The 17,606-nt window shown below is 40.3% G+C and overlaps 1 protein-coding gene across 2 annotated transcripts in view; it reads left to right on the top strand.

Moving 5' to 3' along the window:
- Positions 1-12,736: 12,736 nt before the first annotated feature.
- LOC117416274 (proline-rich protein 5-like) overlaps positions 12,737-17,606 on the top strand; it is a 47,319-nt gene continuing 42,449 nt past the window's right edge. The window contains exon 1 of one of the 2 annotated variants that reach the window (XM_034027392.3): positions 12,737-13,322. Coding sequence is in view for 1 of the 2 variants with exons in the window: in XM_034027391.3 (XP_033883282.1) it covers positions 13,664-13,683 (20 nt within the window). In the remaining variant the exon portion in view is untranslated. Of the gene's footprint in view, positions 13,323-13,607; positions 13,684-17,606 lie in introns of those variants that run through there. The other variant, XM_034027391.3, reaches the window with a different exon arrangement.

Here is a 17,606-nt window from a genome sequence, read left to right as displayed (position 1 = left end):
AGATCGTGTTTGGTTGCAATTCATGATGTGCTTTTGTTCTGTCTTCAGGTCAATATAAAATGAATTAACCATGGGGAGCTGAATTGTGATTGACACGGCCACTGTAACCTTGTCACTGTGAGTGACAGCTGAGATAAGATTCTCAAAAACAACTGAGGTTCCATTTTTACACAGCTCAGACTTGCAATTCCATCTTCCATTACATGCACAAGATTTATTTGATACGTTTTCAAAATGCGTTTATTGCACAGGGAAACCCCACTTATACCCTCAAACAATCCCTTTGTAAAAGCATCAAAGATTTATATTTTTACATGACAGACCCTGCCCTGTCACATTGCAGGAAATCTTCTCCTATATTGTGCAGTGCTTATTCTTAAAGACCTTCTGGCTGAACCCTAGGATTACACAGTGTTCAGAGGCATGCTGAGCTTCTTTTTCGTTGAGGTTAAGAATAAGGAAGTCATTTTGAGCATGACACTGTGTTTTTCACAAAGTCAGGGCAGAGAGTTTATACAGCTACCCCTCCAGAGCTAGACTGCAAACACACAACCACTGTATGTGGCACTGACTGGGATTCGTGGTACAACATTGCTAGCGAAACTAGCCAGGTAGATACAGGGAGCAGACTCCAGACCCCACAGTTCAAATAGTCAAGGGCTCTTTCGATGGGTACTTTCCTGCAATAGGGAAGTGGCTCTCGTGCTAGCTAGGAATAAGTGTCGTCATCTGGCATTTCCGGATTTGTCTTTCAACACTTTGGCCGGTGAGTACATGTACAACTATGGCCAAAAGTGTTGCATCACCCTATAGAATGAACTCATTTTCCTTCATAAAGTCGAATGGAACCTGCTGAAAAGCGCTGGAATAAACGTGGCTCCACAGTCCCCAGTTAACTCTAATCTTGAATTTCTCATCTAAGGTAACTTCAGATAGCCCAAGATTAGTGCTGCTCACAGTCTGTGACACATGAGCGAAGGATGTATACCTTTAAGATTTAAAGGTTTTGTTGATGCTGTCTACCGGGGGGTACAATCCTGGGATCCACTTTGAAGAACAGGGATTGGGCCTCCCCTATAAATGTTTAATATAGTAGCAGCATAGCAAAGCGAAGTGTAATAAAGCAAAGTGACAGCGTGGTAGAGCATTGGCAAGCACTGTAAAGCACAGAGAGGTATGGTAAAGCATAGGGAAGCATTGTAAAGCACAGATAGGTATGGTAAAGCATAGGGAAGCATTGTAAAGCACAGAGAGGTATGGTAAAGCATAGGGAAGCATTGTAAAGCACAGACAGGTCTGGTAAAGCACAGGGAAGCATTATAAAGCACAGAGAGGTATGGTAAAGCATAGGTAAGCACTGTAAAGTGTCACGGGCCAAAAGAATAAGGATGGGGGACTAGAAAAACTGTGGCAGAAACCAGACAGAGAAACACACATTCAAGCAACAAATGCATTTAAAAAGAAAACTCCAATACTCCAAACAAAAACAAAAAAAAAAACTCATAAAATCTTCAGTTTACACAAAAATAAATAAGTCTGCAGACTTCATTCAAACATCACAATCCAGTTTTCAAATGTACCTTAAATAAATAAATAAATAAATAAATAATTTTAGCCCATTACAAGATCTTCAGCAAGATGCTCCGACAGTCTATTGCTGTCCTGTAATAGAATATGATTCTCAGCCCGTACTCTGTAGTTTAACCCAGTGCAGCTGCAGCGTCAACATCGCACTGCAAAGCAAGGTTGCTCTAGAATAGAGAAACACGTTAAAATGCATTCTTCCAATCAGAGTTCTACACAGTATCAACTCTCGCTGTCTATGTTATTAACAGCCACAATACTGAATCACACAGAGCAGTCCGCTCCCACAAGTGCTTTTTATATAATGTAACCCTTTACTTTTGGTCCGCTCCAGTCAGCACGGCTCTCTTCTCAGGACAGTTCGCTCATCAGCACTGACATCTCTCCCACACAGGGCGACGCGTTCCAGGGCTGGCTCCTTCTAACGAAACAAGAGTAGCTTATATAGAGTGTATGATACTTGCCAGCTCTGTCTCTAATTAAATGGCCAGCCAATCTTCTCATTCCATCCAATTGTTTCGGCTGTAGCTCGTTATAAAGTGAACAAAGCAAAAGGAACAGTGACATAAATAATACAGTGTTAATACTTTGCAGGTATGACAAAAGCACAGAGAGGTATGGTAAAGCATTGTAAAGCACAGAGAGGTGTGGTAAAGCATTGTAAAGCACAGAGAGGTGTGGTAAAGTATAGGGAAGCATTGTAAATCACAGAGGTATGGTAAAGCATAAGGAAGCATTGTAAAGCACAGAGAGGTATGGTTAAGGATAGGAAAGCATTGTAAAGCACATAGAGGTATGGTAAAGCATAGGGAAGCATTGTAAAGCACAGATAGGTATGGTAAAGCATAGGGAAGCATTGTAAACAAGAAATCTTTGTAGGAAACATTTCAACCCAAGACATTCCAGCAACATTCAGCAGAGTTGCTCTCAATCAGAGTTCCTGTCAGTCTCCTAGACCCAGCAAAGCACAGAGCAGAGGCCTGCAAGGAGAAAACTACCATTTCTTAAAGGGAGGCCTTTTTTTCTCTTGGCTAAGCATTTTTTTCCAGTTAGTTTGGGGTTGTTTCTTTATGCTACACAGTAAAACCTCCATTATGTAGCAGTGTTACAACTGAAACTGAAATGATATGATGCGTTTTACTGACCCTGCACTGTTCAGTGTGTGTAGTTGTGAGCAGCCAGTCTCCAGAGACGAGACATGCTCTACAATCCATTCGTCCTTGCAGCCCTGTTGGGCAGTCATGTTCCACAAGTGTACAGTATCACTCTTAGCAATGAATTTCAGGACGACGTGTGGTGAGCTTTCAATAATCTCTATGTGAAATAATCATTTTCTAAGGGGGACAGAGATTACAGCTGCACAGTCCTAGTGGTCATTTTTCATATCGCCTCCCTTCAGAAATGGCCCTGATTTACACTTATTTTCTATTAAAATGCAGATCCTGTTCCTTGGCTTTCTTTAAATGAATTGTTCGATTTCCATGAATAAGAAATTTGTTTCTTTGTTTTATTTTCAAGTGGACAATACCATGAGAACATTGGTGTTCTTGACCTTTGCACAAACTCAAAAATAGACCATGGCCGGAAATAAGTCACCATTAAATTCAAGTCACACAAAAACAAAACAAAGAAAAAAAAAACACCCTGAATACAAGTCATAGTGAACTCTTTGTGGAAACACAATTACAGTGGAGCACGATATTGCATTCAAATTACATTCTAGCAAAAGCAGCAACATAGTAACTTACAACAGCTAGAGAAAAGAAATGCACGGTACTCACTAGAGAAGCTGCCTTGTAGTTTAGCTACCGTACCAAACTGGAGAAGGCAAACTGAAGTTATTATTTTTAGGGATGTAAAATGAGTTGCAATTGATTTAATATCCACTGGGCATGCGCCTCTCCCATACCCAACCCCATATCACTCTCTTTGCTCCCTTGCAAATGAAGATGGAACCTCTCATTACAAAAAGGAAGCATAGTTACCATGAACAACAGGCTCCCATGACATTGTTTCCCATGTATTCCTGAAGAAGAAATGCAGTCGACAGTCCAAAGCAGACTGGTTATTTAAAGGTCAGCAATGCCGATTGCTTGGCCACAAAGAGATGGTTTAAATAAAGACGCCCACACATTGCTTTCACGATGAGAAAGCAGTTCTGTATTCTAGTCTTCAGGAATCCAAGTTACAGCAATGCTGTGCTACACTAAAGTCTAGTGCTCTTCATAGAAGAGAGGGAAGCTGCCACTAGCATGCCAGATTGAAAAGACCCATTGAAAATCAACAAGAATAGAAACACTTCCTTCCACTGGGGTGGATAGATGCCACAGTTTCAAAATCTAAAAGCATTTGGTCCAAAACCTGCGGAATGAAAATAAAAGGAGTGGATGGGAGGTATTTAAAAAAAACAGTAGGGATTGTTGGACCCCAACCTCACATATTCCTTGTGGAAAGACGATTCGAGGATTTTAATAATGGTACAGGGGAAAGTTAAATAGCACAACCACATTAGCACAACAGCACTTATACCTCGTTTCCATAGTCAGTCCAACTCGAGTGCACTCAGGTGCTCCCGGGTTAGCCTGAATTTTCCAAAACTTGAGTTGGACAAGTCTCACTCACTCATGTTATCACGAGAGATGGCCAAATAGTAACCAGATAACCAGATTACTGTATCATTGTTATTGACATTGTAACATTGTTATCATCAAACATGGCAATGGATAATTTTCCAGAAAATTCACTGCAGACTGTCTTGTGATATTGGATGGTGTCCTAAAATCGCATCTAATCTGTCATAATAGTGGAATGTTCTGAGTTTGTTTCCGCTTTTGTTATTGTGGTCCTTTTTCCCTACATTGGAGTGCATTCCTACTCACACCCATAGAAAGTAGAACTTGACTTGTATTTTGAAACACTTTTTGATTTCGAATAGGTCCTTGAAGCTGACTTTGAATGACCCGATCTCCCCAAACAGTAATCAGTGATAATGTTGCATAATGTGCTGTCATGTTAAATCAGTTTTCATTTTTTTTTATTACAGAATGAAATTACAGGGAAGCTATTATATAATTTGCAACTGACACTGGCTTTTACAGAGATTGTTGCTAAAACCCGGGATTCCATGATTAGTGACGTATTTTCTGCTCGGCGCCAGCCTGCATAGTGAAATGGTACCAGAGAACTTGGGTATACGCCCTAATTGGATGACAACTCAAGTTTTACAAAAACATGGAAACACAGCATTTGCAATTAGGGTGTGTACTCGAGTTGGCTTGAATATGGAAACGAGGTATTACACTTCCTATTGTCTGTTTGCTCTATTTTCACTTTGGGTGAAGCCAAGTTATCTTGCCACCAGTCAAGCATTGCGGTGAGAGAGGAAGAAAGAGTCAGCTAGTGGTGAATCGCCTGGACTATGATTCGAGGGGGGGGGGGGGGGTTGGGGGGGAGTGCTGGTGATGGATTGAGATTTTGCAACATGGCTGATATTTTTTATCGTCCCACGTAGTTTCATAACTCATTTCGGGGGGGGGGGGGGCACTGGCTTCTAAGCAAACAATACTGCAATCAACAGCCCAGCCTTAATGGCACAATAAGCCTGGAATTAAAACCAGTTACTCTAATCACAATTAGAATTTAGAAAGTAATAAATTACACCATGACTCTAATCACAACTAATAGTTACCTGAACCCCCATGTACTGAGACCCAAACATAAAAGCACTGCACTTGAGATACAAAGTGGTAGCTCTAATTTTGTATTTACAGTGATGACTGGAGATATGGATCGCTGACATACAGAACTTTTGGTTGTTTTGACAACTGAGTTTCTCCCAGCTGTGATATAAGAGCTGCTCCATTTATCTCAAGTGCAGTGCTTGCCTGTCCTCTCCTGTCCTCTCTAATTGCGCAGGGAGCTGCTGGTCCCCAGTAAAACTCCTATCTCCTTGTCCTAATTAACCCTGTGCCTTTGTTTATGTATTTACTGATACAATACGATGACAAGCCTTGAAGTTTGTGTTGAAAATATGATGCTATATTTTTGGTCAGGCCATGCTTTTCTGTTTGGGTCTCAGTACACAGGGGACACTGGACAGATGTACACCAGTTAGGTGTTGTAGCTTATTTAATACATACATTGTTTTGTTTTTGTTAATGTGTTAATCATCTTACTGCTTCTGCACTAATGTTTGGTGTGTTCGGTCCTCTACACGCCCTTGGCTTTATACTGCAAATTATGCACAAGTTTGCAAGGGTGAGGAATATTTCCTTAGGATTGAAATAGAATCCTGTCTGTCTGCATGTTTACATGTTTGCTTAGGTCATATCATTGCAAGCCTTGAAGCGTGTTCTGGAAATATTAGACTCAGTCGTTTGGCAGGCTGCTTCTGAACTCTAGCCTTAGGCAAGCACCCATTACCTCTATTTTATTTTGTACTGTTTCACCTCACTATGCATATCTGCTGTGGAGCTGGATCATTCTAGCAGTGCCTGCAGTATAAAGGGTATAGAGCAGTGGCTCCCAACCCTGGTCCTGGGGACCCCATGTGTCTTCTGGTTTTCATTCCAACTGAGCAAAAAAGTGGCAGGTTTCAAGTTACTTATAAAATGTTACAGCTAACTTGAAATCTGCAACTGCTTAAAAGCTGAAAAGAAGTAAAAAGGTCTAATTAAGCAAATGCTTAGTTCAGTTAAGGGTTTAGTTAAGTAATTACTGGGGAACCGGGGTTGGGAAGCCCTGCACTAGAGGGTAACTAGAAAGAAGCCTGATAAAGCAATAGGTGTAAGGAGACAATGCAACTAAACCTCACACTCAACACTCAATCCAATTTAAAACATCATTATTGAAACTGAAAATAAAATACCCCAGAAAACCTTTCTATCACTTTAATAAGTACATCTGTATGAGCCACAGGAGTTCACAGCAGCCACCACTGTAGGGCCATGTTATGTTTAATACATTCTTCATCTAAACAGAAAGCTGTTGTATCTGTGGTGCACATGTTTGTCAATGCGATGGAATGCATGTAATTCAGCTGAGCAATATGTTATAAATGTCATGCATGCTCTTGATTGGTTGCAGGGATTCTACCACACTAGGCAGAGGTTATCAATAAGGCAGCATGTTAGAATACTCCAGAACTAAAAAGACACTGAAACGCAGAGAGACTACCGCTTGAAGAGCTATTGTTTGAGCTGTAATAAATAGGTAATGTTGCTTGTCTATTTACCTGGTTGACTCCTTTCATATACAAGTCAGGTATAAGACTGATTGCCATGTGCAGTTAATAACCCTAACCGTTTCACTGACTTCGCCTCTGAACATGTGGTAGAGCAGAGGTCCTGCGCATAGGGGTGTAGGTGTTGGTGGCCATCTTGGCTCAAGAATGGAAAAACAGCCTGGAGCCAAGATGGGCACCTATTACACAGCCACAGTGTAAATAAGGTAATTGGTAGTTTGTTTACTTGTTTAATGGAAATGTGTGGAATGTGGCCAGGTGGTGATTGGTTGACTGTCAATTAACCACTGGTCACATTCCATAAAAAGGACAAAGACATGTTTGTTGGGTGAGTGTGTCATAGTGTGGAGTGCGGAGTGCGGAGTGGAGAGAGAGAGAGAGAGAGAGAGAGAGAGAGAGAGAGAGAGAGAGAGAGAGAGAGAGAGAGAGAGAGAGAGAGAGAGAGAGAGAGAGAGAGAGAGAGAGAGAGAGCGCAACAGAAGAACAGTGTTGAGACTAGCAGGGAGAACTTGCGACGCACCGTGATAGCAGAAGCTTGGGTGCTGTTTTGTTTCCGTGTCTGGGTCTACTATTTCAAGGGCGCACACCAGCCTTGCCCAGGACACTACGTCACATAGCTACAATCCTAACGGCAAGATCAGCAGGCCAGAATGACGTCCACATTTCACATTATTTTGATTTATGAGAAGGAAGAAAAAAATGGGCCATATGCAAATTTAACGTGAAACCAATCAAAAAATCGTTTACAACTAATTATAACAAATAACATTGGCCCTCCTGTACATTTAAGGCTGTACTGCTGTCTTGGGTTGAAGGTGACATTGACATTTATGCGACACTAAAAACCAAGGAAGGAATTGTAGCCTTAGGTATAGAGGGGTGCACATGATAGCAACGACACAAAATAAATCTTCTTAGGTTATCCTTTAACTAGAACAGGAAAAGTGCAGCTCTACTGGGGCAAAGTGAGGTCAAACTACACATCTATGTATCCAAGTTTTGATTCTCTTTATAGACTAGGAGCCAATGTAACAGGACGGAGGCTGGGTATGAACCAGCGACCCCGCACACCACAAGCCAGCGTCTTAACCACAATGCAAAAGAGCCAGGCTCGATATAAAGTATTTGAGTAATTGCAACTTCCTCTGCCAAACAACTCATCTAAACCTATGACAAAATGGATACAGGGTTCAGCTGAAGGTGAACAGCTTTTCAGCTGGCAACTGAAAAATGTGCTGGGAGTTTCCTGCTGTGCACAGTGGTAGTACAGCACCTGGGACAAAAACTGCACTTCACCTAAAACATAACTTTACTAAGCTTCACTAAAAGAGCAGTTTGCATTACTTAAAAAAAAAAAAAGAAAAGATTTAAAAACAAGCAATTTGGGACATACACCACCGGCCATGACTGAATGCAAAGTTAAAGCTACCATGAAAACAAGATTGCCATGACCTATCGCCATGACCTTTTTTCTGGCAAGTCGGTAGAAATATGAATTAACAGATAGCTTATAGTGTTTTTAAAAAAAAAAAAACCTTTATTTGCTTAATAAGCATTTTTTGCACGAGCACAGGTCAGTATAGCCAATGATCCAGCAGGCAAAGTACCTGCTAGGACCGTGATGAAGCTCCCACAGACTCTCAAAATAAAGATCTACACTGCCATGTCTGATATGCTGGCAATGTTATTTCCAGGTCTTTTTCTTACAAGTCTTAAATATCAACAGGGTCATTTTCTTTTACAAATCATCAGTATCTCACAAGAAAACATAGCGAGGCAGCTGATTAAAAAAAATCTCTAGTCTACCAACTAAAGTGTTGTCAGCTGCTGTGCTGTGTACAGTATGCTACCACGTGCATGTGTTAAAATGTAAGCTTGAGGACTCCTGATACATTCAAACACTTGTGCTAAAGAATGTCCTTAGCTTCTTGAGAGTTGGATAAGCTCTTCTCTAGCTGTGCGTCAAACTATTAAATGTGATGCACGGACGAATAGACGTCTACTTCAGGGATGGAAATAATGATACTCCCATTGCATAGTCGTTTGAGCCATTCCTGGTTTTACTATGAGTTAAATAAGACACACCAGCTTGTTACCTATACACTGTGCCTAATCAAGCTTGTGGTAGTAAAACCTGGAATGGGTGAAACTGCTCTGCAATATGAGTCTTATTTTCATCCCTGTATTATATCCCTGTTACCAGGGATGTGTATCTAAAGGGTGACCTGAGGCGCCCTTACAGATACACTCCCAGCTCTGCAGGGCTTAACTCAATACAACTGAGTCACTGGCTGTTTGTTTAACCAATGTCATACTGTAAACAAGACACAGACCAGGGTCAAAAAACAAATACCCATTCTACTCTGTGAGATCACACAGCAGTCCAATTTTGTATTCAGCACCTGTATCCCAGCTTCTAGCTGTACCCACGGAAGCTGCAGTAACACAAGAGAAATACAAACCAAGTACATGGTGTAGTCTGAAAATCTGAACGTTGCTGCTAGATATTGACATATTGTCAATTCAATAAGAATAGAACTGGCCAACAAGCTTTATAACCAGTCTGTATATCCTGATCCTGCAGATCTCTAGCTAGTTAGTATTTTATTTTGTAACCTTATCATTTCTAGAAATGCACATCTGCATGTGGACACATCCTCCTTGACTTTTGTATGATAAGGAAGTAAGCTAGAAGAAATTTCAACAAAGCTACAGAACTCTGTGACTTCTCCTTTAAGAGAAAATGCCCTTTTCTATATCAGTGTTCCTAACCTCTTTTAATGACTCCAAAGGTTCTGTGTGAATATCTTCCACTTTGTCATAAAATCTTCAGAAATGCCAAAAGAAACAAAGACGAGGGGCCTCATTTTCAAAGAGTTTCCTCCATTCTTTGAGTCTCTGAAAGGAGAAAACAATCATATTAGTGTTACAAAATGAGATACAAAACAGACTCAGAGTGCTTAAGGACTTGAAAAACTTGGAAACAACAAATGATTTCCAGCAAGACTAGGGGTGGGGATTGTATTGACCATGTTTCCTCACTCAGACCCCTTACTTACTAAACACCCTGGTATCTCTAGAATATATAATAGAATAGATACCGTCTTTAAAAAATATGGTAAATACATTAATGAGCAAGACATCTCACAAGTAGAATGGTCCCCGGAAATGTTCTCCTTGTTCTAGGAAGTAGCACAGCTGGGGACAGGGAGTTTGCTCCTGGAATGACTGGATATGTCATTTTCCCTTCTAAGGATTACCAAGGACAACACTACATTAAATATTGTATTAGTCTTGGCAGTCACCTCTCAGTGATATCATGTTTTGGGTAAAATAGAGAAAGAATGCTCCACCCAGTCATTCCATATTGTTAGTAAATGAATTATATTTAGGGTACTGAACTTGTGAAACGGATTGCTCATTAAAATCCGAAGCATATTTTTAAAGAGGCAGTCGTGCTGCTTCCCTGCTGGTTTTACCTCTTTAAAAAAAAAGGAGTTAATTTAAGACGGGAGAAAATGCTTTGAAAATATTTAGATGAAATCGTCTTTTACAGCAGTGGCTCCCAAACTGGGGGACAAGAACCTTCAGGGGGCCGCAGTGCATAGAGATATATTCTCTCCCAAATCCTCTACCTCTGTCAAAGCAAGGTTCAGTTGCTATACATGCATGTTCAATGTAAGACTTAATACCTTGATGCCAGCCCTGTCCTTCATGCCTTGATTCCCAATGGACATGAAGCCAAGTGTATACAGTATTATGAAACAGCATGGGGGGATTGTAATGAGAACCCATTCACTGGGATGGGGTCCTCCAGTGGTATAGTCGAGGGTAGACGCAGGTAAAGGGCGTTCACTTTTAATAATTAAATTATTTTTTTACACATTATTTTTACATACAATTACCCATTTATACAGTTGGGTTTTTACTGGAGCAATGTAGGTAAAGTACCTTGCTCAAGGGTACAGCAGCAGTGTCCCCCACCTGGGATTGAACCCACGACCCTCCGGTCAAGAGTCCAGAGCCCTAACCACTACTCCGCACTGCTGCCTTGTATATACACAGGCTGGCTATGTGATATACACAGGCTGGCTAGGTGATATACACAGGTTGGATACAAATTAGGAACAAAGTCTACAGATGTAGGGCCAGCCATGACAGCCTTTACAAATGTTTACCATGGTATTTTTGCAGTTTTTTCATGCTTTGTCCATGGTTATACTTTGCATTTATCATAGTTTACTCTGGTTTGCCATGTTTCTTAATATGCCTCACCATACCTCGCTGTAGTTTATTATGCTGCCCTATGCTTTCACTGTGCTTTATTACACTGTGATGTGCTTTTACTGTGGGAATCAAGTTTGTATGAGGGGCACTCAGGTCTGTGTTTAGTGTCCTGAAGGGAAGCGGAGTGCGAGAATCATGTCCCCAGCATAGCATCCTGGAGACACAGCAGGACAGGCCTGGATTCACAAGCAGACAGGTGAACCAATTTCCTAATCGAATATCAGACAGGTAATAATCAATAATAATCAATGCATTGAGAACATTTTATTATTGAACTGCATCAAGAAAAAAAAAAGTGCTGGCTCTTCACAAAGATTTCAAATACAACTGAAAACTTGCACGTGCTGGTAATACATATCTACAGTCAAAGCTGCTTAATATCACTCTGGTTAATATCACACCTGCTTATTATCATCACATTGAAATGTACTGGGGGTCTGTGGCAGGGTCAGGCCTGCCTCTGTAAATGGTATGTTCTGCTTTGGGTTTAAAAATAAAATATATCACAATTTTATAACAAAAAAACAAAGCGTGTGAAAGATATGGCAGGGCTGGGAGGTTAGACTTCCCTCCCTGCCTAATTGAAACTCAATGTGTAGCAGGTGGCATGGTGTGAATCTGATAATTGTTTATCAATTAACCCTGGTCACCTGCCTTTAAAAAGGGGCTGAAGAGCCAGCCCTTTGTTCTTGGTTTGGTCTTTTGTTTCTCCTCTCCTCTGCTCTCCTCTCCTCTCCTCTCCTCTCCTCTGCTCTGTGAGGATTCGTGACTGTGTGTTAAGCCAGGGAGAGGGAACCAAGTGTATAACCTCACCACTGTGTGTGGAACCAGGGTGAGCTACAGCACGATCACTGGCTGGGTTAGGGAGAAGGTTTCTGAAGTGGGGCCTCCCTTTTAGTGGGCGCAGCGCTGAGCCACTGGATAATTGCACGCTGGGTATGGCATTGTGAACATGGCATAGAGAACACCGTGCCATCCTTTTATATGTGTAGCCTCTGTCCTCTGAAGCGCCATCCTGTGCATTACTGTTACATTTTTCCATAGAGCTGTAGAACTGCTTACCCGATTGTGGTTAAACTTTTGACTGCTAATTCTGACTACACACAATATTGATTTATACACAAGGACCGTAAAAGAGCTGACTCACTCGGCCATTCTGGAGTCTTTTATTTATTTATTTATTTATTTAGTCAATTTCAACCCCTAACTTCCCTGTATTGTTTCAATACAATCTCATAATTAACACAATTGAGGACCTTAGTGCACAAACTTGATAAGCCTCACTTTTTTTTTAATGAAGAAGGTTTTGCTCTTCATATAACAGAACCCTTCGATTAAATCGTGGTTATTCATGTATGAAAGAGTTACAGAAAACAAATAAAGTAAATGGTTAATGTTGTTCAACAGAGGGGATTGTGATAGAGAGGAACCTTGTGTAGCAACAGCTATAACCACAGTAAACAAACTGGACTATCAATAAGGGCTATGAAGTCCAAATACAGCTAAACTACGGACAAATTAATAGGGTTGACTCCAAGAGTCTTTCCCAGTATCTACTGTAAAAACCCTGAGTTCATTGAAATTATTTAGGAAAAAAAAGTGTCTTCTGGTCATTGTGAAATATCCAAACGATGCATTCTCAATGCATTGATTATTATTGAAACTGTTCTTTGCTATGTCAATGTTTGTTGATTTAAAAAAAAAAAAAAAAAGTTTCCAGGGCCAAATTAAGACCAGTGCGAATCTAAACAATGCTACTTAGCTGTTCAGCGCCTGTCCCATTTTCTGGTAAATGAAACAAAAGTAGTTATGCATGTTTTTGTAGAGAGGCGGATGTAGCCTGAACTCGGGGTCTGGCACATCTCCAGCGGTAGTAAAAAGCTGCACAGCACCTTCCAGCACTACACGCACACTGAGACAGTGGCTGGCACTGACTGACAAGGCGAAACAAAACAAGAATAAAAAAAATAAAGAAATCGGAATAAAAGATCCCTGAGCGCAGATATTGGAAACGGCTCGCTTCGGTCTGGAAATGATCAAGAGTGGGTCGTTATGACTTTCCGATTCCATAATAATAACCCATTAGCCGATCGTGCGTTTTTAAGTGGTGTATTATGTTCGATGTCCTTTTCCAATTGTTGGTACCTCATGACTGCTACTGACATCCAGTCCTGTCGCCTTTCGCAGACGCTCTAAGAAAGAAAAAACGGTAAGTCGCTCTCCTCTGTGCTGTTTTACTGCTGAGATTGGAGAAAGTGTTTGGCATTCAGTTTATGCTCAAGATACACGCTAAATATTAATTTGAATGACCGTTTGGGTTAACCTTTGTGTACGTTTTGTTTGATTATTTTTTTTAAAAAAATGACTTAACTGCACGTCACAGACACAGACAAACAACGTCTTTTGTTCTACTTGAGGCTAAATTTACACGGAGACGTCTGATAATTTAAAGAGACAGCGCAACCTTTTCCACAATAAGCTCAAAACGGCCTTCTAGTATTTTGTGTTATGTCGAGATGGTAACCGGGGAGTTCAGCTCAAAATGCACAGATGAGGATGCACACACTGAGGTACTGTTAATTCTGCAGATATATGTTATAACAAAATGTAGATTTTGGATTATCCAAAAACTGATTCCGACCCTTGTTTTTAAGTGCTTTGTTGATTCTGAGTGTTTACAGTACACGGGGTTAGACAGCGTCTCAGTCTGGGGTCCCATGTTATTCTAGACGTCTGTCTGCTTTTTCAGCCAGCCTTCGTGCCACGCCAAAGCGCTCTCAAACTTACCTGCTGAGAGTGGGCAGAGCTTGGGTCTTTAAAAAAAAAAAAAATTTAATTACAGGATTACTTTCAGTTTTCGTCGGCGTTCCAACATGGAACGTTATGTGTTTTGCAACACGATGGCATCGAATATAGATAAGAGCAACACCTCGTGCACTTAAAAGCCATATAAAACGAACCTTTACCCCCAGCGAGAGTATTGTAACAAGAAGTCGTGTCAGCTATGTAATTGGACGGGAGGGAATGCAGAATTTGGGGACGACCCTAAAGTGTGCACACATGTAGTTGGTTGTTGCATGATATATTGGGTAGCTGTGAGTCTTTTCCAGTATCTACTGTAAAAACCCTGAGTTTATTGAATGTAGTGTGCTCCTGCGCATTGACTCTCACTTGACAGTGAAATGTGGTTTCCTGCACATGTATAGCAGCAACCATCCTGTAGCCCCCCGCCCCCTTCCATTGTTGTACTCAGAAGCACTATAGCAGCCAAAAAACCACATAAGAAAAAAAGTTCCATATTGGTTCCAGCAGTAGTGTTATAAAATGTTAAATGGACATGCGAAATACATGAGTCGAAGTTAAGTACTAAAATGAAAGAAATATGAGAGGTATATCATTAACATTTTATGATATCGCTGGAGGTAGTGAGAGCACAGAAGTAGTCGACTAGTCAAAGAGAAAATTGAATCGACCTAAAAAAAATACTGGCAGTCCACTCATCAATCGCACGTCACGGGACTGTGCACTTGCGGTTGCAATTAAGTTATAAATTACATTTTATAACATTGTGTGTATATATATATATATATATATATATATATATATATATATATATATATATATATATATATATATATATATAATCTATCAACAGTCCAAAGCACCTTTGATCATTGTTCCCCTTTCTTAACAGAGGTATTGTTACTGCAACACATCCTTTAAGTCCTGATTTCAAGAGTGACCTTTGGACTGTTGATGGATGGACAACAACACCTGTGCCTTCTGCCAGTTCTGTTGTCAATTCAACGCTTGTCTTCTTTCTATTCCTTAAGGATATTATCTTCAAGTATTGCTCATCCTTGTTAGGCAGCTTTTTGGGCCTTCCAGTCCTGGGTTTGTCAATTACAAATGATGTTTCCCTGTACTTGTTGATTATGCTTCGGATACCGCACCTTGAAAATCGAGTGATGAGAGCTATTTCACTCAATGTTTTTCCTTCTTTATGCAAGTCAAGGTTGTTATAATAGTAGAAAACACTAGTGGAGGCTTTGAGTAAATTGTTGATGCTCATAATGCATCAGAGTAGAAAAATGCAACATGTCTAAGACTTTTGCACAGTAGTGTGTGTGTGTGTGTGTGTGTGTGTGTGTGTGTGTGTGTGTGTACATATATATATATATATATATATATATATATATATATATATATATATATATATATATATATATATATATATATATATACACATTTCTTTTAAACAATCAGTTTTAAAATATAGTGAACAAACAGCAAAGTGTTATGAAACTGTATGTTCACAAATAGAGCACCACACATGATCAGATACATGATTTTTTCAATATTTTTGTTTTTTCAGTGGCGACTAGTTGACCTCGTCGATTATTTTTACCTTATCTGTCAGACTATGTTAAGTTAGTAGTCGTTCTACCCCTAACTGGAGGGTACAACAACATTTTTAATTTTAAGGAAAGAGGCAAATTAAAGCTCCAGTATGCAGGAGATGCAGAGGATTCTGCACACGTACAGCTTTTTATTTGTTTGTTGTGCCTTGTTCCAAAATCCTTTTTGTTTATTATTAGACAGTAGAGGGCGGCATTGCTGCTGTTTTAATTCCCAAGTCAGAGAAATGACAAAGGACAGAAACACACAGTGAAATGACAAAGTGCAGAAACTACCTGTGTGAAATGACAAAGTGCAGAAACTACCCGTGTGAAATGACAAAGGACAGAAACACACAGTGAAATGACAAAGTGCAGAAACTACCTGTGTGAAATGACAAAGTGCAGAAACTACCCGTGTGAAATGACAAAGGGCAGAAACACACAGTGAAATGACAAAGGGCAGAAACTACCTGTGTGAAATGACAAAGGGCAGAAACACACAGTGAAATGACAAAGTGCAGAAACTACCCGTGTGAAATGACAAAGGACAGAAACACACAGTGAAATGACAAAGGACAGAAACACACAGTGAAATGACAAAGTGCAGAAACTACCCGTGTGAAATGACAAAGGGCAGAAACACACAGTGAAATGACAAAGGACAGAAACACACAGTGAAATGACAAAGTGCAGAAACTACCCGTGTGAAATGACAAAGTGCAGAAACTACCCGTGTGAAATGACAAAGGGCAGAAACACACAGTGAAATGACAAAGGACAGAAACACACAGTGAAATGACAAAGGGCAGAAACACACAGTGAAATGACAAAGGACAGAAACACACAGTGAAATGACAAAGTGCAGAAACACACAGTGAAATGACAAAGGGCAGAAACACACAGTGAAATGACAAAGTGCAGAAACACACAGTGAAATGACAAAGGGCAGAAACACACAGTGAAATGACAAAGGACAGAAACACACAGTGAAATGACAAAGTGCAGAAACACACAGTGAAATGACAAAGGGCAGAAACACACAGTGAAATGACAAAGGACAGAAACACACAGTGAAATGACAAAGGGCAGAAACACACAGTGAAATGAGTTTTGGAAGAATCTGAGCACTGGTTAGTAGCCATGCTGTTGCTAATACTGGCAGAAGCAGGTGGTTATACACGACTTGTCCAAGCTCTGCTTATAGCAAGAGAAGCAGAACACAAACTAAAAATGTATTTTTCTTAATGTTTTTTGTTAGACAGTTTTTTAGTGCCAGTGAAAGAAAGACAATGGCTTTGTCTTTAGCAGGGAATGGGGGTACTGTGCATAACAATACTTACATTATCCTGAGGTGGGAATTGAGAACAGTGTAAAGGATGAAAATAATATCTTAGACTGACAAACCCAATGGTGCAGACATGAATACTGTCCATTGTACCTCATAGAACAGGTCTACCCTTATAAAAGTTCACAATTTTAAAAGCATAGCAAAGTGTAATAAAGCTTTGTGAAAGCATGTCGAGCCCAGCGGCGAGGGGTAAAGCATATTAAAAACATGGCAAATCATGGTAAACAAATCAAGTATACTCTCTTCACCCATTCTGTATACTGATCCTGATCGTCTGTTCAGCCAGTCAGTGGTTCTATCTGAATCCATGTGTTAGAGCTGTAAGGTTTGTGAATTCAGGTAAACATGGAATGAACTGCTTTGTTGCGCTATAAGGACCAGACCATGTTTACCATTTATTCGTTCCAAATCCCCACATTGCATTCTACACTGAACGTTATTGTTTAGATACAATACGTGCTGCAATATTAACAGAGACAGGCAATTGATCAGATTACCTGAACCCCTGGAGAGACAGCCTCACACTGATTCACTGATGGTCCACGATGATCCTGGAGGTATTAGAGGCTTCTCTGTCTGTGTCGCCTCTATGCCTCGTATTTATACCGATGATCTGGAGGTATTGGGAGCTTCTCTGTCTGTGTCACCTCTATGCCTCGTATTTATATTATAGTAGGAACATCTGTGACTACATTTTTTTTTATCTTACTAAATTATCAATGGAAAGGAGCTATTCAGCAGTTAC

The sequence above is a fragment of the Acipenser ruthenus genome, chromosome 7 (assembly GCF_902713425.1).
Source record: "Acipenser ruthenus chromosome 7, fAciRut3.2 maternal haplotype, whole genome shotgun sequence".
Taxonomy (NCBI): Eukaryota; Metazoa; Chordata; class Actinopteri; order Acipenseriformes; family Acipenseridae; genus Acipenser; species Acipenser ruthenus.
The sequence above is the reverse complement of the archived record's forward strand: the minus strand, read 5'-3'. Positions and strand labels throughout refer to the sequence as shown.